Source organism: Coregonus clupeaformis, chromosome 12 (genome assembly GCF_020615455.1).
Source record: "Coregonus clupeaformis isolate EN_2021a chromosome 12, ASM2061545v1, whole genome shotgun sequence".
Classification (NCBI taxonomy): Eukaryota; Metazoa; Chordata; class Actinopteri; order Salmoniformes; family Salmonidae; genus Coregonus; species Coregonus clupeaformis.
The window spans coordinates 27,159,526-27,183,040 of NC_059203.1; the positions used below are offsets into that span (position 1 = coordinate 27,159,526).

At 48.9% G+C, this 23,515-nt stretch overlaps 1 protein-coding gene across 11 annotated transcripts in view; it reads left to right on the forward strand.

Annotated features, from left to right (window-relative positions):
• LOC121578145 (neurofascin) overlaps positions 1-23,515 on the forward strand; it is a 203,693-nt gene that overhangs the window by 118,572 nt on the left and 61,606 nt on the right. For 9 of the 11 annotated variants that reach the window (XM_041892280.2, XM_041892279.2, XM_041892281.2 and 6 more), the window contains exons 5-14: positions 3,601-3,706; positions 10,871-11,067; positions 11,436-11,558; positions 13,237-13,407; positions 13,942-13,992; positions 16,967-17,081; positions 17,258-17,439; positions 17,565-17,702; positions 17,901-18,044; positions 18,307-18,418. In XM_041892280.2, coding sequence (XP_041748214.1) covers positions 3,601-3,706; positions 10,871-11,067; positions 11,436-11,558; positions 13,237-13,407; positions 13,942-13,992; positions 16,967-17,081; positions 17,258-17,439; positions 17,565-17,702; positions 17,901-18,044; positions 18,307-18,418 — 1,339 coding nt within the window. The remainder of the gene's footprint in view (positions 1-3,600; positions 3,707-10,870; positions 11,068-11,435; positions 11,559-13,236; positions 13,408-13,941; positions 13,993-16,966; positions 17,082-17,257; positions 17,440-17,564; positions 17,703-17,900; positions 18,045-18,306; positions 18,419-23,515) is intronic. The other 2 variants (XM_041892283.2, XM_041892290.2) reach the window with 1 other exon arrangement.

Below are 23,515 nucleotides of genomic sequence, written 5' to 3' on the forward strand. Positions count from 1 at the left end.
TAGAAAGTGGCTGTAGCAGCGGAAACAGAGGAAGAGAATGTAGAGAGGAGGGAGTGAAAAGATGACAGGTCCGCAGGGAGTCTAGTTTTCCTCCTTTTCCGCTCGGCTTTCCGGTGCCCTCTTCTGTGAGCTCGCAATGAGTCGTTAAGCCACGGAGCAGGAGGGGAGGACCGAGCCGGCCGGGAGGATAGGGGACATAGAGAGTCAAAAGATGCAGAAAGGGAGGAGAGGAGGGTTGAGGAAGCAGAATCAGGAGATCGGAGGGAGAAGGATTTAGCAGAGGGAAGAGATGATAGGATGGAAGAGGAGAGAGTAGCGGGAGAGAGAGAGCGACGGTTGCGACGGCGCATTACCATCTGAGTAGGGGCAGAGTGGGTAGTGTTGGAGGAGAGCGAGAGAGAAAAGGATACAAAGTAGTGGTCGGAAACTTGGAGGGGAGTTGCAGTGAGATTAGTAGAAGAACAGCATCTAGTAAAGATGAGGTCAAGCGTATTGCCTGCCTTGTGAGTAGGGGGGGACGGTGAGAGGGTGAGGTCAAAAGAGGAAAGGAGTGGAAAGAAGGAGGCAGAGAGAAATGAGTCAAAGGCAGACGTAGGGAGGTTAAAGTCACCCAGAACTGTGAGGGGTGAGCCATCCTCAGGAAAGGAACTTATCAAGGCTTCAAGCTCATTGATGAACTCTCCAAGGAAACCTGGAGGGCGATAAATGACAAGGATGTTAAGCTTGAATGGGCTAGTGACTGTGACAGCATGGAATTCAAATGAGGAGAGAGACAGATGGGTCAGGGGAAAAAGAGAGAATGTCCACGTGGGAGAGATGAGGATTCCTGTGCCACCACCGCACTGACCAGATGCTTTCGGGGTATGCGAGAACACATGATCAGACGAGGAAAGAGCAGTAGGAGTAGCAGTGTTTTCTGTGGTAATCCATGTTTCCGTCAGCGCCAAGAAGTCGAGGTACTGGAGGGTAGCATAGGCTGAGATGAACTCTGCCTTGTTGGCCGCAGAACGGCAGTTCCAGAGACTGCCGGAGACCTGGAACTCCACGTGGGTTGTGCGCGCAGGGACCACCAGATTAGAGTAGCAGCAGCCAAGCGGTGTGAAGCGTTTGTATGGCCTGTGCAGAGAGGAGAGAACAGGGATAGACAGACACATAGTTGACAGGCTACAGAAAAGGCTACAATAATGCAAAGGAGATCGGAATGAAATTAACTAAACATCTGGGAAAGCGAGAGAGCGGGGCCTCTCCCAACTTCCACATAAGAAATTATAATTGTTGTAAACTACAGCGGTTCAATGTTTTCTAGGAACAGACTCCAACTTAGTTTATTCAGCTAGCTAACTTGGTACAGTATTCTTCTGTGAAAACCACACAGGGCACCGAATCCTATGACGTCATAGCCAACTAGCATGCCAGCCTCCAATAACACGGTTTAGCACCAATACTCGGTTACAACAAACCACTAACAGTGTGTTAACACGCCAAACAGATCATTCATGTCCGTGTCTAACGTTGTGTAAAGTTTTGGGTTAGTTTTGACAGTTTGAGTGAGTACGTTGTCAACTTATTCAGCCAGTTAGTTAGCTAGCTAGAATAGTTAACATACTAGCTAGCCATTGCTCTCAGCCAACAAACCAACCCCTCCTACCACGGCACGAAACACACAGAGAGAGCCAAGCTAACGTTAACAAGTCACCCATGTCCCGAATTCCCTTGAACGACTCTGGTTACCAGTATGTAAAAACAAAACAAAAATAAATGTAGGTTATAACTTACCCTTAGTAGCTACTGTTAGCCAGTTAAGTGCAAAGCTAGCCACTGAATCGATTCAGCCAGTTCGCGTATGTCCCAACGGAGAGAAAGCGTCTCCAAACATTATAGCTAGGTCGTTCCAGCTATTGTTTAGTTAGCTATCCAGGTAGCAACATGCTAGCTACATTTCGAGTACAGTAGCTACTAACTACCTAACGTTAACGCTTCAGATAATGAGGTTAGAAAAACAGCTGAATGGTAGGTAGCTAGCTGGCATAATTGCAGGTACTCTTACGCGTGAAATAACATTGGAAACAACTATCCACAGTTGCTAATAATTACCAGTAGCTACCCGCTAGCTAGCTAGCTTTATTTGTCCAGGTAGTGGGTTAGCTAGCCTCGTGCTTCACCGGGCTCAGCCGAATACAATACTTACCTACAATAACCTACAATAACTACCTAGATAAACAACTTTCAATACCTAACTACAATACCTACCTACAATCTAAATATATGGTTTAAGCTTTACTCGACACCATATAAGTAGCCAAGCTTACCTCCCGCTTAGAGAAACACAACCTCACCCCATCACGTCCTCTTTTGCGATAGTGTATTAGTGTATTATTCTATAGGCAGGGTAGGAAGTAGAAAGACACGGTTATAATAACAACAGGAAGAAAGAAACAGACTGCTTGTCATCAGGAAAGTTCTCCTGCAACAGGGTGATCAAATTAAGATCTGTAGAGGCAGAATAATATGTTTTCTTTAAGGCTGGGCCTTACAGTTGAGCCTGGGTCTGATAGATGAGCCTGGGTCTGATAGATGAGGCTGGGTCTGATAGATGAGCCTGGGTCTGATAGATGAGGCTGGGTCTGATAGATGAGGCTGGGTCTGATAGATGAGCCTGGGTCTGATAGATGAGGCTGGGTCTGATAGATGAGGCTGGGTCTGATAGATGAGGCTGGGTCTGATAGATGTGTAGTGACAGTACAGAGCAGAGCAGAATGACCCCCAGTGCTCAGTGATCTAGAAGTGGACAAGGGCAGAGAAACAGTGGGGAATCATCTGGCTTAAGTGAGCAATTAAATATGTATACAAGAGTGAGCACAGCTGTGTTAAGGCCAGAGGGAGGGGAGAATACACAGAGTCAATGGAACCCAATCATCTACACCATAGCCCAATGCTCTCCTCTCCTCCTCACTTCACTTCTCCTGGATATGGCTGATGTCTGTGTGTGTGAGTGTGTTTGTGTGTTTGTGTGTGTGTGTGCTTGGGGGTTGTGTGATGTCTGGTGATGTGTCCTGTCTGTTGCGATGTCTTAATCTTTTTAGATGTACAGTACATGCCTACCAGGGCTAGTGCCTAGAGGTTGCTTTGGAAAATCCAGTACTGAACACAATATAGAATATATCATAAACTGGCTGGTTTGAGCCCTGAATGCTGATTGGCTGAAAGCCGTGGTATATCAGACGTATACATGTACCACGGGTATGACAAAAAAGTTACGTTGGTTAATAGCAATAACCCATCTCGGGGGTTTGCGGTGTATATGGCCAATATACCATAGCTAATGGCTGTATCCAGGCACTCCCCATTGCATTGTGCATAAGAACAGTCCTTAGCCGTGGTATATTGGCCGTATACCACACCTCCTCTGGCCTTATTGCTTAATTAGAATATGGGCTGAATCTTGCTCTCTCTAACTCCTTTTCTCTCTCTCTCTCTGTTTGCATTCTCTCTCTCTCTCTCTCTCTCTCTCTCTCTCTCTCTCTCTCTCTCTCTCTCTCTCTCTCTCTCTCTCTCTCTCTCTCTCTCTCTCTCTCTCTCTCTCTCTCTCTCTCTCTCCAGTGAAGCAGCCTCCCACCATAGGGAAACAGTCGTTGAAGGACTACATTGTTGATCCCAGAGATAACATCATCATTGAATGTGAGGCCAAGGGGAACCCCGTGCCAACGTGAGTTACACACAAATACCTCCTCTCATCGCTCCATCCCTCTCTCTGTCCTTCCCTCATCCATCGCCTCCCTCCTCCACTCAGCTTGTCGTCTCTCATTTCTCACACCCTCTCGCCCGCTTTTTCTCTCTCTCTCTGATTATTTATATTGTCTTTTTGTTAGTGATTGTTTCGTTCTCTCTTCATCCTGCATACTTTCCTACGCCGTCGTTCTCTCACTCTATCCCTCCCTTTCTCCCTACTGAAGCTGTCTCCACTTGTTCTCCCTCTCTCATATTTACTCTCCAGCTCCTTATTTTATTCTTGTTTCTCTTGAGTCCTCTCTCCCCGTTGTCTCCCTCTTTAACTCCCCCTGCCCTACTGTCAACCTACCATGTCACTCTGCTCTCTCTGTCTTCCTCTGACTGACTGACTGTGACAGTTATACTGGGTGACAGTCATGGTTGTGAGCATGAATAGGCCAGCTCAGCACTGCTCTGCCATCCTTCACCACATTTCACCCCCCCTACCCCCCTACCCTCCACCTGAACCCCATTCCAACCCCTACCTGAACCCCACCAAACCGCCACCCCATACTCATTGGCACACTTTGCCCCAACCCCCTGTCGTGACGTGACTTACATTAATGTGATGACTGTTATTTATCGAATCAACTAACTATGTTTAATTGTCACTCGATTAAATTAATCATGTAACAATTAATTCATTAGGAATTTGGGGCACCACGGAATGTGTTATCATCTCCCGAATTAAACTCTTAGAAGATATGTATGTTATATATCGATAACAGTCACTTATTAAATCATTACCTCAGTCTCATTCTGAATGTCGCATAATCCTTGAACCTGCAAGAACCCTAACCTTATTGATGAATCAGCAATACACAAATTGGCTTAATTATTTATTTACTAACTAACTAAATAATAACACAGAATAAAAACACACACACACGGTATAGGTTACTGATTGCTAACGTAATACAATGAAAACAGGTCCCTAGTGGACTGGACTAACAATAGCATGACTTATTGGTTAGAGGAAGGAGGGGTCAGTAGAAAGAGAGTGAAAGGGAGAGACAGAGATTCAAACTATCTTTGTTACATTTGGAAACTATGCTCACAGTAATCATAATACTTAGCACCCTAACCAACGCTCATTCGGATATGAAATGCAATGTCTCCTAGAGATGAACGTACTTTGGTGCGAAAAGTGCAAATCAATCCCAGAACAACAGCAAAGGACCTTGTGAAGATGCTGGATGAAACAGGTACAAAAGTATCTATATCCACAGTAAAACGAGTCCTATATCAACATAACCTGAAAGGCCACTCAGCAAGGAAGAAGCCACTGCTCCAAAACCGGCATAAAAAAAGCCAGACTACGGTTTGCAACTGCACATGGGGACAAAGATTGTACTTTTTGGAGAAATGTCCTCTGGTCTGATGAAACAAAAATAGAACTGTTTGGCCATAATGACCATCGTTATGTTTGGAGGAAAAAGGGGGTCGCTTGCAAGCCGAAGAACACCATCCCAACCGTGAAGCACGGGGGTGGCAGCATCATGCTGTGGGGGTGCTTTGCTGCAGGAAGGACTGGTGCACTTCACAAAATAGATGGCATCATGAGGAAGGAAAATTATGTGGATATATTGAAGTAACATCTCAAGACATCAGTCAGGAAGTTAAAGCTTGGTCGCAAATGGGTCTTCCAAATGGACAATGACCCCATGCATACTTCCAAAGTTGTGGCAAAATGGCTTAAGGACAACAAAGTCAAGGTATTGGAGTGGCCATCACAAAACCCTGACCTCAATCCTATAGAAAATATGTGGGCAGAATTGAAATCACGTGTGCGAGCAAGGAGGCCTACAAACCAGACTCAGTTACACCAGCTCTGTCAGGAGGAATTGGCCAGAATTCACCCAACTTATTGTGGGAAGCTTGTGGAAGGCTACCCGAAACGTTTGACCCAAGTTAAACAATTGAAAGGCAATGCTACCAAATACTAATTGAGTGTATGTACATTTTTACTAGGATTAAATGTCAGGAATTGTGAAAAACTGAGTTTAAATGTATTTGGCTAAGGTGTATGTAAACTTCCGACTTCAACTGTATATATTTACGCGTATCTTTCCTTGATTGTCGTCTCTGTTGAACCGCTTTCTCAAAAAGGGTTTGAGTGTCACTTCGGTGAGACTCTGCTTTTCTTCGAATCGAGTGTTCGTTAGAATAGATACTTCAGATGTACCAACGGTTGTCTGAGAGGGTTGTCCTTCCCAACTCGTGTCTTTAGTGAAAGTTCTCTAGACGACTATACATGCCAGCTGATATGATAAGGTCTAGTGCGTTTATCTGCTTCTTCACCTCGTGGAGAGGTTGAGAGTATCACCATTTCAAACGTATGGACTACCGTCTCATGTTTTCTGGTCTGTAAAGTGTCAACCATTTTAAGCCGTGGGGCTTCCTGGTCTAAAGGTTGATTTGTCTTTCAAGCCTTTATGCTCTGGTAAAAAGGGGCATTCCATCACGCCAACACGATCTCTAATGTCACTTGGGGTGTGGCTACTGACTGGCAAAAGTTTCTATGAAAAACATTTATCTCATTTAAAAGGCTAATATCACATTGCTATCTTCACAAACGTATTTTCATACTTAATCATATATTTTATACAACTTTTAGATGCAAACCTGATAACTGAAATGTGTACACTTTCAGCGATACAGTTATTTAGTAATATCATCCTTAATGACATCACAAAACAACAATAAACAATATGACATGATTATTAGATCCCCACCGACCATTCCAAACAGATTGGATCTTAACAACAATGTTCCAATGTCCAATCTTTTGATGTTAGAGTTTTTAGGCGGCAATCTATCCCTGTAACACAGAGACATTCTGATCACCAATATTTAGGATTGGCGCGAGGGGTCATAAAACCCCCACATCAATCCTTACTTTGCTCATTGTGGTCCTCTGTAGCTCAGCTGGTAGAGCACGGCGCTTGTAACGCCAAGGTAGTGGGTTCGATCCCCGGGACCACCCATACACAAAAATGTATGCACGCATGACTGTAAGTCGCTTTGGATAAAAGCGTCTGCTAAATGGCATATTAATAAGAATGACCACGGGAGAGAGAGAGTGAGATCTGTAGATTGTTGCTTCTCTGTATTCTGATCTTGGGCTTCTCACGTGGGACCATCACATGAGAGTCATGACACCCCTAACCCCGTAAACCCACCTCCACTTCTATTCCTCGATTCCAAACCACCAAGCCACCACATGACAGCCACCCCATGACAGCCAACCAGCCACCCCATGACAGCCATCCAGCCACCCCATGACAGCCACCCAGCCACCCCATGACAGCCATCCAGCCACCCCATGACAGCTATCCAGCCTCCACATGACAGCCATCCAGCAACCACATGACAGCGCCATCCAGCTCTCCTGACATTACAATATGATCCTCCTCCTTCTCCTTTTTCTTCCACCTAGGGAAAGGGGATACCTATCCAGTTGCACAACTGAATGCTTTCAACTGAAATGTGTCTTCTGCATTTAACACAACCCCTCTGAATCAGAGAGGTGCAGGGGGCTGCCTTAATCGATGTCCACATCATCGGCACCCGGGGAGTAGTTTTTGTTTGGGTTAACCACCTTGCCTGCTCGGGGATTCGAACTAGCTTTCGGTTACTGGCCCAACACTCTTAACCACTAGGCTACCTGCCGCCCCTAAAAACCTGAACCTCTCCCCTCACTCCCCCTCCACTCCCCTCCTCTCCCCTCACTCCCCTCCTCTCCCCTCACTCCCCCTCCTCTCCCCTCACACCCCCTCCTCTCCCCTCACTCCCCCTCCTCTCCCATCCACCCCCCTCCTCTCCCCTCACTCCCCCTCCTCTCCCATCCACCCCCTCCTCTCCCTCACTCCCCCTCCTCTCCCTCAACCCCTCCTCTCCCCTCACTCCCTCCTCTCCCCTCACTCCTCCTCTCCCCTCACTCCCCCCTCCTCTCCCCTCACTCCCTCTCCTCTCCCCTCACTCCCTCTCCTCTCCCCTCACTCCCCCTCCTCTCCCCTCACTCCCCCTCCTCTCCCCTCACTCCCTCCTCTCCCCTCCTCTACCCTACCTCTCCCCTCACTCCCCCTCCTCTCCCATCCACCCCCTCCTCTCCCCTCACTCCCCCTCCTCTCCCATCCACCCCTCCTCTCCCCTCACTCTCCCTCCTCTCCCCTCACTCCCCCTCCTCTCCCCTCACTCTCCCTCCTCTGCCTTCACTCCCCCTCCTCTCCCCCTCACTCCCCCTCCTCTCCCATCCACCCCCTCCGCTCCCCTCACTCTCCCTCCTCTCCCCTCACTCCCCCTCCTCTCCCCTCACTCCGCCTCCTCTCCCATCCACCCCCTCCTCTCCCCTCACTCTCCCTCCTCTCCCGCACTCTCCCTCCTCTCCCCTCACTCCCCCTCCTCTCCCCTCACTCTCCCTCCTCTCCCCTCACTCCCCCCTCCTCTCCCCTCACTCCTCCTCTCCCATCCACCCCTCATCTCCCCTCACTCCCCCCCTCACTCCCCCCCTCCTCTCCCATCCACCCCCTCCTCTCCCCTCACTCTCCCTCCTCTCCCTCACTCTCCCTCCTCTCCCTCACTCTCCCTCCTCTCCCCTCACTCCCCCTCCTCTCCCCTCACTCCCCCTCCTCTCCCCTCACTCTCCCTCCTCTCCCCTCACTCCCCCTCCTCTCCCCTCACTCCCCCTCCTCTACCCCTCACTCCCCCTCCTCTCCCCTCACTCCCCCCTCCTCTCCCATCCACCCCCCTCCTCTCCCCTCACTCCCCCTCCTCTCCCATCCACCCCTCCTCTCCCCTCACTCTCCCTCCTCTCCCCTCACTCCCCCTCCTCTCCCCTCACTCTCCCTCCTCTGCCTTCACTCCCCCTCCTCTCCCCTCACTCCCCCTCCTCTCCCATCCACCCCCTCCGCTCCCCTCACTCTCCTCCTCTCCCCCTCACTCCCCCTCCTCTCCCCCTCACTCTGCCTCCTCTCCCATCCACCCCTTCCTCTCCCCTCACTCTCCTCCTCTCCCTCACTCTCCCTCCTCTCCCCTCACTCCCCTCCTCTCCCTCACTCTCCCTCCTCTCCCCTCACTCCCTCCTCTCCCCTCACTCCCCTCCTCTCCCATCCACCCCCTCATCTCCCCTCACTCCCCCCTCACTCCCCCCTCCTCTCCCATCCACCCCCCTCCTCTCCCCTCACTCTCCCTCCTCTCCCTCACTCTCCCTCCTCTCCCTCACTCTCCCTCCTCTCCCCTCACTCCCCCTCCTCTCCCCTCACTCCCCCTCCTCTCCCCTCACTTTCCTTCCTCTCCCCCTCACTCCCCCTCCTCTCCCCTCACTCTCCCTCCTCTGCCTTCACTCCCCCTCCTCTCCCCTCACTCCCCCTCCTCTCCCATCCACCCCCTCCTCTCCCTCACTCTCCCTCCTCTCCCTCACTCTCCCTCCTCTCCCCTCACTCCCCCTCCTCTCCCCTCACTCCCCCTCCTCTCCCCTCACTCTCCCTCCTCTCCCCTCACTCCCCCCTCCTCTCCCCCTCACTCCCTCCTCTCCCATCCACCCCCTCCTCTCCCCTCACTCTCCCTCCTCTCCCTCACTCTCCCTCCTCTCCCCTCACTCCCCCCTCCTCTCCCCTCACTCTTCCTCCTCTCCCCTCACTCCCCCTCCTCTCCCTCACTCCCCTCCTCTCCCATCCACCCCCTCATCTCCCCTCACTCCCCCTCCTCTCCCCTCCCTCCCCCTCCTCTCCCATCCACCCCCTCCTCTCCCCTCACTCTCCCTCTCTCCCTCACTCTCCCTCCTCTCCCCTCACTCCCCCTCCTCTCCCCTCACTCCCCTCCTCTCCCCTCACTCTCCATCCTCTCCCATCCATCCACCCCCTCATCTCCCCTCTACTCAATCCCCCTCCTCTCCCATCATGCCAGTAGATGGCATAATACACGACAAGGCATGCACACACACACACATTTAAATGTACATTTTAGTCATTTAGCAGACGCTGTTATCCAGAGCGACTTACAGGAGCAATTAGGGTTACACAGACAGAAACACACAGATACACACACACATACACACACATACACACACATAGACACACACAAACCCTTAGTTCTCCTGTGGATGTGTAACGTGGCTCTGACCAGCTGAGCACAGTGATCTCATTCAGGGGTGCTTTTTGTTTGTTTTGAGGCACAGTGAAGGTTTACATTACACACACTCACAACACACACACTGTTACACACACACTGTTACACATACACATACACACACTGTTACACATGAACACACTTCCCAGGAAAGTAATTGTACTAGAATAATGTGCCCAGTTGACTATTCATGCTCATGGATCACTCAAAGAGGGATCAATCACTCATTCAGTCCCAAACAGTCCTGTTGGCTTCCATACAGCCTCATAGAGAGAGAGCCATTGTCCTGCTGTAGCTCTGGGCCTACGGCCTTGGTTCTACAGTCTGCCACAGACAGAGCTATGGGGCTCCTCTCCTCTCCTCTCCTCTCCTCTCCTCTCCTCTCCTCTCCTCTCCTCTCCTCTCCTCTCCTCTCCTCTCCTCTCCTCTCCTCTCCTCTCCTCTCCTCTCCTCTCCTCTCCTATCCTATCCTATCCTATCCTGTCCTCCCCCTCCCCTCCTCTTCTCTCCACTCTTCACCTCTTCTCTCCCCTCCTCTCCGCACCTTTCCTCTACTGTACAGTATGTTATGTAAATATGACAGTAAACACACTCTATAATCCCCTTCCAAAATAGCAGCCCTAGCAGTTATGCAACCACATGCTGTATTCATTGGTTAACCAATCAGAAGAGCTTCTGAAAAACACCAAAAACATTTTGTGTGGTTGCACAGATACAGATTAAGCCTTTTCTCCTGGCCGTAAAAGCATTTCTAAATGGAGAATCTTCTCAGATTTAGGCTTAATCTGGGTCCTATTGAAGTCGCTCAAAACCCCTTGGTGGTTGAGATGAAGAAGTATTAGTCAGTGATGTCATCAACCAGACTAGGAAGAATTGTTGAAGAAGGATGTTGAGATTTCTGACATCACTGACTAATCCTGTAGATGGTTCTGACCCTGTTCTGTTGTGTTCTGTTGTTTCCATGGCAACTCAGGTTCTCATGGCGACGGAACGGGAAGTTCTTCAACGTGGGGAAGGATCCACGGGTGACGATGCGGAAGCGCTCGGGAACTCTGGAGATTGGCTTCCGGAGCGGAGGGAGGCCAGAGGACTATGAGGGAGAATACCAGTGTTTCGCTTCTAACGACTTTGGAACGGCGCTGACCAGCAAGATCCTACTGCGAGTGTCGAGTGAGGAGTCTGTTAATACACATCCACGCACACACGCACACACACAAGCACACACTCACACACACACACACACACACACACACACCCTCTGACACTAGAAATCTGTAGACTGTGAATATGACTTGTAATAAGTATCTAATGCACAGGAGGTTGGTGGCACCTTAATTGGGGAGGACAGGGCTTGTGGTAATGACTGAAGTGGAATCAGTGGAATGGTATCAAATATATCGAACACATGGTTCCCAGGTGTTTGATGCCATTCCATTTGCTCCGTTCTGGCCATTATTATGAGCCGTTCTCCCCTCAGCAGTCTCCTGTGATCTCATGTCATCTAAATATCTCTCTCCATCTGTTGCTCCCTCTGTCAGAGTCCCCTCTGTGGCCTAAGGAGGTGTTGGAGCCAGTGGTAGTGGGTGAGGGTTCTTCCCTAGTCTTGGCCTGTAACCCTCCTCCAGGCCTGCCCCCTCCACACACCTTCTGGATGAACAGCGGTGAGTCTAGCTCTCTCTCTGTATGTTTGTATGTTTGTCTGTCCCCCTCTCCCTCTGTGTCCTTCTGTCCCTCTTTATCCCAGTCGTTTGTCCTCATAGGTGACCTCTCAGCTCTTCTGTCACTTTCTCTTTTATGCTATCGCTATCGCGTTCTCTCTCTCTCTCTCTCTCTCTCTCTCTCTCTCTCTCTCTCTCTCTCTCTCTCTCTCTCTCTCTCTCTCTCTCTCTCTCTCTCTCTCTCTCTCCCCCTCTCTCCTCTCTCTCTCTCCCCCTCTCTCTCTATCTCTCTTTCTCTCTCTCTCTCTCTCTCTCTCTCTCTCTCTCTCTCTCTCTCTCTCTCTCTCTCTCTCTCTCTCACTCTCTCTCTCTTGCTCTCTCTCACTTTCTCATTCGTTCACTCTCTCTCCCTCCTTACTATCGCTCTGTCCTCTTCTCTAGTGGTGTGTGTTATTGCTGACCCACTGTAAATCTGTGTGTGTGTGTGTGTCTGTGTGTGAGTGTGTGATTCTCTGACTCTGCTGGGTAAAGAGCTGAGAAAGCAGAACCCAAGAGCAGGCAGAAGCCATTTATAGAGCCCAGACTGAAGTAGTCCTTCACAGCTAATGGTGTCGCTATACTCTCTGGACTGTACTCCACTACTCTCACTTCACTACATCTTTATTAGCCATGCTAATAATAGCCCTGGGGCCGCTATGAACATAATACATACAGTAGATTAGAACATACAGTGATCATAGCATTATGGCACATTGCCCAATTACACACCACCACTACATTAGACCACCGGCTGGGTGACCTCGGGCACCGTCAAGACAACCAGATTGGCCCTGTCGCTCGTCTTGGTTACAGAGTGTGTGATCATCTGTCGGGAGCGTCTGTGTGTGTTAGGAGTTAACGTTAACACAGAGCCCCAGAGCGACAAGTCCCAGTGCCACATCATCACAGAGGATGACCACTAGAGCTGAACTAGCTGGCACCATAGATATAGAATCCTAGATAGGATATATTGTCTATGGCTGGCCCCACTGGCTACCACTGTATGTCCAAACACTGCTAGAGAGAACAGACATGGTACTCTATTACACGTTACATACACTCAGCCCAGGGCCAGTCTAGTTAGGAGGTTAAACCAATGAGACCAAATTACAGTGTTTAAAGGGTAACGTCTATTTGATCTTTATCTATCTGGTTGGGACTGACTCTGTTTTTGAGATGTAGGCTACTCAGCTTGGCCAGTTTCGTGAATGCCTCTGAAATTAGATCATGTTATGGTTCATTATGAAGCATACAGTCTAAATGATTTAGTATCTTTCTCACTCACTCACTCTCTCTCCCTTCTTTTTCCCCCATACTTACCTCTCTCTCTCCCTCTCCCTCCTCCCCCCATCCTTACCTCTCCCTCGCTACATCTCTCCCTCCCTCCTTCCTCTCTCTCTACCGCCTCCCTTCTCTTTCTCTCTCTCTCCCTCCCTCCTTCCTCTCTCTACTGCCTCCCTTCTCTTTCTCTCTCTCCCTCCCTCCTTCCTCTCTCTCAACTGCCTTCCTTCTCTTTCTCTCTCTCCCTCCCTCCTTCCTCTCTCTCCACCGTCTCCCATCTCTTTCTCTCTCCTTTCCTTCCTTCCCTCCCTCCCTCCTTCTCCCTTCCTCCTTCTCTCTCCCTCCTTCTCTCCCTCCACAGCCATGATGTCTATAACCCAGGACAGGCGTGTGTCCATGGGTCTGAATGGAGATCTGTATTTCTCTAACGTTCTGGCTAAAGACTCACACACAGACTACAGCTGCAACGCCCGCTTCCTCTTCACACATACCATCCAGCAGAAGAACCCCTTCACACTCAAAGTGCAGACCAGTAAGTAGGCTACACACACACACACACGTATCCCTACACCAACCAAAAGTATTTGAATGTAGCCGTGTTCTATTGTTGTGTGTGAATAGCATCATCTATTGTATGGTCAACCAGTGTGCCTCACATGAAATATGAAATATGAGATGTCTCCCTCTAGAGGTGGCCTGAGGCCATGACATGTACAGTATGTTATTTTACAAGGACATTCTCCTTTGTTCCTCAGTGTGTGTTGTGCCTGTGTTCTCTCCTACGGCTCTGCCACAATTGTTCCTGACAGAGGATTTCTCCACAGTGCCCATCTGTCTGTAAGAAGTTGACATTTCTCTTTTTCTGACGCAGGGGAGAAAGCTGCTCAGTGCTCATCCATTCTTACAGCTCTCTTGGAACTGGAAATCAGCCCCTAATGTCATTTTTTTTGTTGATACATTAATTTACATTTTGTGCATGTGAGTGTGTATGTACAGGAGTGTCTCTGTGCGTGTGTGTTCTGCATGCTGTCAGCCCTGTGTGTGTGTGTGGTGTGTGTTTTTTCAGAGGAGCCGTATAACGACACTTCCTCTGTCAACTCCACTGACCCATATGGCGGTGAGTCCAGTCCAGACACACACTCTTCCTGTTACCCCCTACTCTTCACCCATAGCAGTACCCGGTCATCATCCTAATACAGCTAGCCATGTAGCCTAGCCTGCTAATACTAACCAGTCAGTGCAATGGATCTGTTAACAACACAGCTAGCTAACACAGCTAGCATCATAGTCTAGCCTGCTAATCTGTCCACTCAATGGATTTTCTTTCAATACTGTTAACATTATTTCCAGACTGATATTGTCCTGCAATAGCAAGCACCTTAACCTTAACCATGGCCTGCTAACCAGCCAGCTCAGCCTTACTAAACTGAATTTAATTCAAGTGTTGCGTGTTTTATTTACACACCCTTCTGTTTTCAATGAGACTCACCCCTCTCACAGGCAAAATATAACACTGGGTTGATTGCCCATAAGGTCCTTTATCCTTGCATATCCTTCTCTCTCACAAGCTGACTCATTGCATATGCAGTAACTCAGCAGCTGACAATAGGCCAATTGAGGTTGTCCCTTAACTCAACCAATGTCAAGCATGCCCTTAGAGCCTCTCCAAACTAAGTTAGATGTGACAGTAGAGCTTTGTGGAATCTCCCTGGGTACTGTAGCAGTCCAAGAGGGGGTTAGAAAGGTCTCCTCTTCCTAAAATACATCTCTCCTTGGTCTCTCCCCCCCTCGCCCTCCCCCACAACACACACACACACACACACACACACACACACACACACACACACACACACACACACACACACACACACACACACACTCCACCCCTGTATCTAATTAATTGCCCATCACTTAGAGGAATGGACAGAGTAAAGCTTCTCCTCTCCTACTGCTTATCATAAAGCCCTTAACCCAAGCCCATTTCACAGTCAGCCCATAGCCAGAGGGGGAACCAGTGGTCAATGTTATTACTACCCTGGCCTTGGGGAGTAGGCCTGGGAGTGATGGTATGTGTACCTTTGTGAGGGGACTGTCATAGGAACAGAATGGGGACTGCCCCCAACTAACCCCTATGTGAAGGTTGTGTGGCGGAGGTATAAAAGATAGGCTGAGTAAACAGGGATGATCCTAAATCATGCATACAATCATGCATACAAATAAAAGCATTTGTATTGATGATATGTTCATTCATTGTTATAAGCATGTAGTCACATGCGTGTTCACACACGGAGAGAGAGCATAGGAGAGGGATAGAGCTGCACCACCTGTCATAATGAGTATCTCTTACACACACACACACACACACACACACACACACACACACACACACACACACACACACACACACACACACACACACACACACACACACACACACACACACACACACACACACACACACACACACACACACACACACACACACACAGAGTGGTAGTAAGGTTGTCCTGTGACTGAGACAGCCATGGCATATGGTTTACATCATTTTCATGCTCATCAAACCATTCAGTGACCACTCGTGCCATGTGAATGGGGGCATTGTCATCCTATGGGTGCATAACCATGGTAGCCAAAATAATGGCCAAACTAATGGCCTGTCTGGCATTTTTATACATGACCTTAAGCATGATGGGATGTTGATTGTTTAATTAACTCAGGAACCACACCTGTGTGGAAGCACCTGCTTTCAATATACTTTGTATCCCTCATTTCCTCATGTGTTTCCATTATTCTGGCAGTTATGTCCTGTGCCAGTTGTCTGTACTAATCCCTGAGATCCTCTCTCTCCAAGTGACACTAACAACACTGCCACGCTCTCTGTTTGCAGGGCACTGGAGATGCTAACCGTTAACACATTATTTAATCCCATAGGCCTACAGATCAGATCTGCATCACAGAAGAAGCTAACGCTAATTGTGGCTGGTTTATTATAGCGCCATTACTTTTGAGGCTAGTTCCGTTTAATGTGGGTTAACCTTCTAACTCGACCTAATGTCTTTAAAGTTTGGTAACACTCACTTTTGCCATATATGTCTTACTGTCTGATGAAATGCTGTATTCATTTATATGTGTATTATTTAGAATTTTGAGGTAAAGGGTAAGTACTGTGTTATGAAATGTATCATTAGTTGAAATTATGTTGATTTTGGTGAATTATCCCGTCAATAGCACACACTTTTCTGTCCTTAAAATGCAACAAACAAATAAGCAGCTCACAGCCACGAGTGTTGCCACTGATCTATGTCTAAACTTCCTTCATGACGCAACACAACATTTCTGATACATTATCTTTAAGAGGATAAATCCTTTAATGCCGAACCCTGAACCCGACAGAGCGCATAAGGTTCTGGAAAGGATCCAAACGTTGGCAGGGGGAAACATTAGTGATTTAACATCACCCTGCAGTGGTGTTGTTACATGAAGCATGTCACTGAAATATCTGAACTCAGCGACCCGAAAATATGCTCTTTAAATTAGATCAAATGATTTCCTTAGAAGAAGAAAGAAAAGAAAAGAAAAAACAGTATGTTTTCTGTTTCATCAGGCTTGTCACTCTGTTTTATTAACAGTTTCTGGTCTCTTTTCTCTGGCGGACTGAAAGTTGGAGATCAACGTAGTTGTTTTTCTTTGTTCTCTGGTTTAAATGGCACGCCAGGGGGGTTGACAGACAAAGGAACAGCTAACAGGTTGATCTGGCTGCGGAACAAACAGGAAAACAAGCCAAAGCTACATGGGGCGACATGAAGAGAAGGATGAGGACATTCTATGGATGTAGATTAACCATTTATTCCATTTGCTTGGCAGAGACGCTGACATAGAAGCATGAAAAGAATCTACCGATTAGTTTTCCTCTGTCTCTTATCCTTATAAGGAGCTTGTACACTTATGGTGTCGGAAGTGAGTTTTGGATTAAACATAAACTCCAATGATTATGTTTGATTAGAATTTGGATGAAGGTGAATGTGTTGAATATTTAGTGTGGGTGTGATCATGGTTGTGTGTGTATTAACCCCTTCCTCTCCTGTCCCAAGGTCGTAAGGTAGCAGAGACCACCCCTACCTTCCTCTCCCCCACGGGGACTGACAGCTCAAGGATGATGGTGCTGAGAGGACAAAAGCTACAGCTGGAGTGTATCGCTGCCGGAGTGTGAGTGGCTGAAATACACACGCCCACGCACGCAGACGCACACACACACACATACACACACACACACACACATACACGCACACATACTGTATCTTTTCTCAGGAAAAATAACACCCAATCTCACTCCCCCCTTTACCTTTTCCCCCTCACCCACTCTATCCCTATCCCCCTCTCAGTCCCACCCCCATTATAAAGTGGTTTAAGAAGGGAGGAGACCTGAACCAGAAGGTGAAGCTAGACAACTACAATAAGACTCTGCGTATTGACAGTGTGTCAGAGGAGGATGCAGGGGAGTACATGTGCATGGCCAACAATCAGATAGGAAGCATCCGACACTCCATCTACGTCCAGGTTAAAGGTATACACGGACGGGGTGTTTTGTGTGTGCGCGTGTGTGTGTGTGTGCGCGCGCGTGCGCGCGTGTGTGTGTGTTGATATTTGGGGTTGACCATCTCGACCAATGGCATCTCTTGTACCCAACAGCGGCTCCCTATTGGCTGGACAAGCCGTCCAATCTGGTGTTAGCGCCGGATGAGAACGGTCGTCTGGTGTGTCGGGCCAATGGGAACCCCAAACCACTCATCCAGTGGCTGGTCAACGGAGAGCCTATGGAGAGCGATAGTGAGTCATTCATCATCACCCTGCTGTGTTCTAATGGACATAGAGTACCATCATTATAAACCAACTCAAATCAGCATGTCTATTGCCAACCAGTTTTCACTATTTACATTTATCTCCCTCATCTCTTTCTCTTCTATCTTCTCTCTTCTCTCCCCCCTTTCTCTCCCTCTGCCCTCTACCTCTCTCCCCCTCTCCCAGGCTCCCTGCCCAACCCCAGCAGATCGGTGGTAGGTGACACCATCATCTTCCGCTCGGTTCAGATAGGCAGCAGCGCTGTGTACCAATGTAACGCCTCCAATCACCATGGTTACCTGCTGGCCAACGCATTCGTCAGCATACTGGGTAAAGAGAGGGAGTGGTGTTGGTGGTGATGAAGATGATGATGTTGAGTGATTAAGCTATAATTAAATAGGACTAAATATATAAATTCATTCTCTCTCATTCTCTCTGCCCTCCTCTCGCTCTCCCTCTCTCTCTCTCTTCTCTCTCTCTCTCTCTCTCTCTCTCTCTCTCTCTCTCTCTCTCTCTCTCTCTCTCTCTCTCTCTCTCTCTCTCTCTCTCTCTCTCTCTCTCTCTCTCTCTCTCTCTCTCTCTCTCTCTATAGACATGGCTCCCAGGATGCTTGGTCCTAAGAACCAGCTGATAAAGGTGATAGAGAACAACAGAACCTTCCTGGACTGTCCCTTCTTTGGCTCGCCATTTCCTGAGCTACGTTGGTGAGTTTACTTTATTAGGATCCCCATTAGCTGTCGTGCAACAGCTACTCTTCCTGTGGTCCACACAAAACCCAAACTACATATGCTAGTGAGTATGGAAAGATAGACCCAGATAGAGGATAGACATTACCTTCTGAGGAGATACGATTTAACCGTGCAAAAACTGTCAAAGTTGTGTGGTGTCGTGGAAATTACCACCAGGGACTCAAAGTCAAACTTAAATGACTCATTCTTTATCGTCAGTTAACTGGAGAGGTTCCAACAAACTTAATGCACCATAGTACAGTCGTGGTCAAAAGTGTTGAGAATGACTCAAATACTAATTTTCACAAAGTCTGCTGCCTCAGTTTTGATGATGACAATTTGCATATACTCCAGAATGTCATGAAGAGTGATCAGATGAATTGCAATTAATTGCAAAGTCCCTCTTTGCCATGAAATTGAACTAAATCCCCCAAAAAAACATTTCCACTACATTTCAGCCCTGCCACAAAAGGACAAGCTGCCATCATGACAGTGATTATCTCATTAACACAGGTGAGAGTGTTGACGAGGACAAGGCTGGAGATCACTCTGTCATGCTGATTGAGTTAGAATAACAGACTGGAAGCTTTAAAAGGAGAGTGATGCTTGAAATCATTGTTCTTCCTCTGTTAACCATGGTTACCTGAAAGGAAACACGTGCCGTCATCATTGCTTTGCACAAAAAGGGCTTCACAGGCAAGGATATTGCTGCTAGTAAGATTGCACCTAAATCAACCATTTATCGGATCAAGGAGAGAGGTTCAATTGTTGTGAAGAAGGTGTCAGGGCGCCCAAGAAAGTCCAGCAAGCGCCAGGACCGTCTCCTGAAGTTGATTCAGCTGCGGGATCGGGGCACCACCAGTGCAGAGCTTGCTCAGGAATGGCAGCAGGCAGGTGTGAGTGCATCTGCACGCACAGTGAGATGAAGACTTTTGGAGGATGGCCTGGTGTCAAGAAGGGCAGCAAAGAAGCCACTTCTCTCCAGGAAAAACATCAGGGGCAGACTGATATTCTGCAAAAGGTACAGGGATTGGACTGCTGAGGACTGGGGTAAAGTCATTTTCTCTGATGAATCCCCTTTCCGATTGTTTGGGGCATCCGGAAAACATCTTGTCCTTAGAAGACAAGGTGAGCGTTACCATCAGTCCTGTGTCATGCCAACAGTAAAGCATCCTGAGACCATTCATGTGTGGGGTTGCTTCTCAGCCAAGGGAGTGGGCTCACTCACAATTTTGCCTAAGAACACAGCCATGAATTAAGTATGGTACTAACACATCCTCCGAGAGCAACTTCTCCCAACCATCCAAGAACAGTTTGGTGATGACCAATGCATGATGGAGCACCTTGCCATAAGGCAAAAGTGATAACTAAGTGGCTTGGGGAACAAAACATCAACATTTTGGGTCCATGGCCAGGAAACTCCCCAGACCTTAATCCCATTGAGAACTTGTGGTCGATCCTCAAGAGGCGGGTGGACAAACAAAAACCCACAAATTCTGACAAACTCCAAGCATTGATTATGCAAGAATGGGCTGCCATCAGTCAGGATGTGGCCAAGAAGTTGATTAACAGCATGCCAGAGCGGATTGCAGAGGTCTTGAAAAAGAAGGGTCAACACTGCAAATATTGACTCTTTGCATAAACTTAATGTAATTGTCAATAAAAGCCTTTGACACTTATGGAATGCTTGTAATTATACTTTAGTATACCATTGTAACATCTGACAAAAATATCTCATAACACTGAAGCAGCGAACTTTGTGAAGACCAATACGTGTGTCATTCTCAAAACTTTTGACCACGACTGTACACGTCGGTCGGGAGCTCCGCCGGGACAATCCCATTAGTTATCTTATATACTGCTTACACAGACAAGTTATATTTGCATGATTTACATTATTCATTATTCATTATTAATTCATTATTAATGTCACAAGCTAGGCTTGAACTCAGGTCCCAGATGTGGAGAGTTGGGTGTTCTACCCCTTAGCCACAGAGGAGGTATAGTAGGACCCAAACGAAACACCCAAGGCAATACTCCAGGCAAAGTAGGTTTAATATAAAAAAAGGTATTTCTTTGCACTTCAAAAATAATCCAACAAAAGTTCTTCTCAGAAAGAGGTATACTAACAGAGGTACAGTAAACAAAACAGGAGGACAAAACAAAATAACTCCACGAGGGGAGAAAACAAAATAAAGATAACTTAGAAAAGCTTACTCGGAAAGACTCTGTGGGACACAGCAGGAGACACATAGCCAGGACTCAAAAACCAAGTGAGGAACAAGGGGAAAAAACACAGCTAAAATACTCTAGGGGAAACAAGACACAGGTGACCTGGATAAAGCTAATAAGGACACACGAGGAAGAACTAAGGCAGAGGGGAACACAGATGACCTCTAGAGGCCCGGAGACAAACAGGAGGCAGGAAGCTGACAGGACCCCCTCCTCTAGGAACGACTCCTGACGTTCCTTCCAGAACACCCTGGCCTCAGGGTGCGAAACTCTCGGATCAAACCTGGGTCCAGGATGTCCTTGGCTGGAACCCAGGAGCGCTTTCCCTCTGGCCCGTAGCCCTCCCAGTCCACCAGATACTGCAGAGAGTTCTGGACCCTCCGGGAGTCCAGTATCCGGCGCACTGTGTAGGCTGGCTGGCCGTCAATGATCCTGGGAGGTGGCGGGGGCCTGCGTGGGGGGGCAAAGGGAGAAGACAAGACAGGTTTTAGTAGTGAAACATGGAAAGTGGGGTTAAGCTTCTAAGGGAGCGAGGGAGAACCAAACGATAAGAAACAGGGTTAACTTTTCTTGCTATGCGGAAAGGGCCGATGTACTTCTGGGAAAGCTTCTTGGATTCGACCCGGAGGGGCAGGTTCTTGGTGGCCAACCAAACTCTCTGACCAGCTCGGAAACTAGGGGCCGTCCGGCGGCGGCGATTAGCCTGACTTTGGTATCTCTGGGAGGTCCGAAGGAGGGTACGCCTGGCCTTCTTCCAGGTCCGCCTACAGCGTTGGACAAAGCGCTGGGCCGAGGGAACACCAACCTGCGCCTCTTCCTCTGGAAATAATGGAGGGGTGTATCCGAACTGGCATTCGAAGGGGGACAGTCCGGTGGCTGAGGACTGGAGGGTGTTGTGGGCATATTCAGCCCAAATGATATAGGTGGCCCAAGACGTGGGATTACTGGCCGCCATACACCGCAGGGTGGTCTCCAGATCCTGATTAATCCGTTCCGTTTGGCCATTAGACTCTGGATGGAACCCAGACGATAGGCTGGCTGTGGCCCCAATAAGCCTGCAGAAGGCCCCCAAAACCGGGACGAATTGGGGACCTCGGTCGGAGACAACGTCCAGGGGAATACCAAATATCCGGAAGACATGGTTCATGAGGAGCTCAGCAGTCTCCTTGGCCGAGGGCAGCTTGGGCAGGGGAATAAACCGGGCAGCCTTAGAGAACCGGTCAACAACCACTAGGATGACTGTGTTGCCCTGGGATGGAGGAAGTCCCGTAACAAAATCCAGAGAAAGGTGTGACCATGGCCTGCGAGGAACAGGTAAGGGATGGAGCAGTCCCTGGGGTCGCTGACGTGTCGACTTTCCCTGGTTGCACACAGGGCAGGCCCCAACATAGACCTGCACGTCCTTCTTGATGGACGGCCACCAAAACCGCCGCTGGAGGAATTCCAGTGTGCGAGCACTACCCGGATGGCATGTCAAGGGCGACTCATGACCCCCACTGCAAGACGCGGGCCCGAACAGAGAGAGGGAACGTACAGGCGTCCGGCAGGACCACCGCCTGGATCGGGCTCATGGACAAGGGCCTCTCGTACCCCTCTTTCTAGTTCCCACTGAAGAGGTGCGACGATCCTAGACCTCGGAATAATCGATGCCAAGGGCTTCTCTTGTATCTCGGGAGAATAGGCTCGAGACAGGGCATCCGGCTTGACGTTCTTGGTGCCAGGTCTGTAAGACAGGAGAAACTGGAATCGATTAAAAAAAAGGGACCATCGTGCTTGCCGAGGGTTCATCCGCTTGCCTGTTGGAGATATTCCAGGTTCTTGTGGTCTGTGAGAACCTGGAAAGGATGCTGAGCCCTCAAGCCAATGGCGCCACTCTTCCAAGGCCAGTTTTACCGCAAGCAACTCTCGATCCCCCCACGTGGTAGTTGCGCTCGGCCTCAGACAGGCGGCGAGACATGAAGGCACAAGGGTGTAATCTCCCATCCTCACCCCTCTGTGACAGGACGGCTCCCACCCCCACCTCTGAGGCGTCCACCTCCACCACGAAAGGTCTTTCTGGGTCAGGGATCACCAGAATCGGAGCAGAAGTGAAGCGGCGCTTGAGATCCTCGAAGGCCCCCTGCTGCTTCCGGACCCCAGTGAATCTTGGTCCCTCCTCCCTTGGTAAGCGTCGTCAAGGGGGCTACCACAGAGCTGAAATTCTTAATGAACTTCCGATAGAAGTTAGAAAAGCCAATGAACCGTTGAACCTCCTTGACCGTGGCAGGTGTGGGCCAGCTGTGGACCGCTTTGACCTTCTTGGGATCCATCTCTAGGTGGCCGGGAGTGACAATAAACCCGAGAAACTGAGTCTGGGAAACATGAAACTCACACTTCTCAGGTTTAACGTAGAGGTGATTGTCAAGGAGCCTCTGGAGAACCCCTGCTAACATGCCCCTCATGCTCCTTCAGTGACCTCGAGAAGATGAGGATATCGTCCAGGTACACGAAGACGAACAGATTAAGCATATCCCGGAGAACATCATTAATCAGGGCTTGGAATACTGCGGGGGCATTGGTGAGCCCGAACGGCATCACCCGATATTCATAGTGCCCCGTGGGCGTGTTGAAGGCCGTCTTCCATTCGTCTCCTGGCCGGATCCGCACGAGATGGTAAGCATTGCGGAGATCCAGTTTAGTAAAAATGGAAGCCCCCTTGAAGCCGCTCAAAAGCAGTGGCCATGAGAGGAAGGGGGGTATCGATTCCGAACCGTGATCTTGTTGAGTCCCGGTAATCAATACAAGGCCTAAGACCCCCGTCTTTCTTTTCAACAAAAAAGAAGCCCGCCCCAGCCGAAGTAG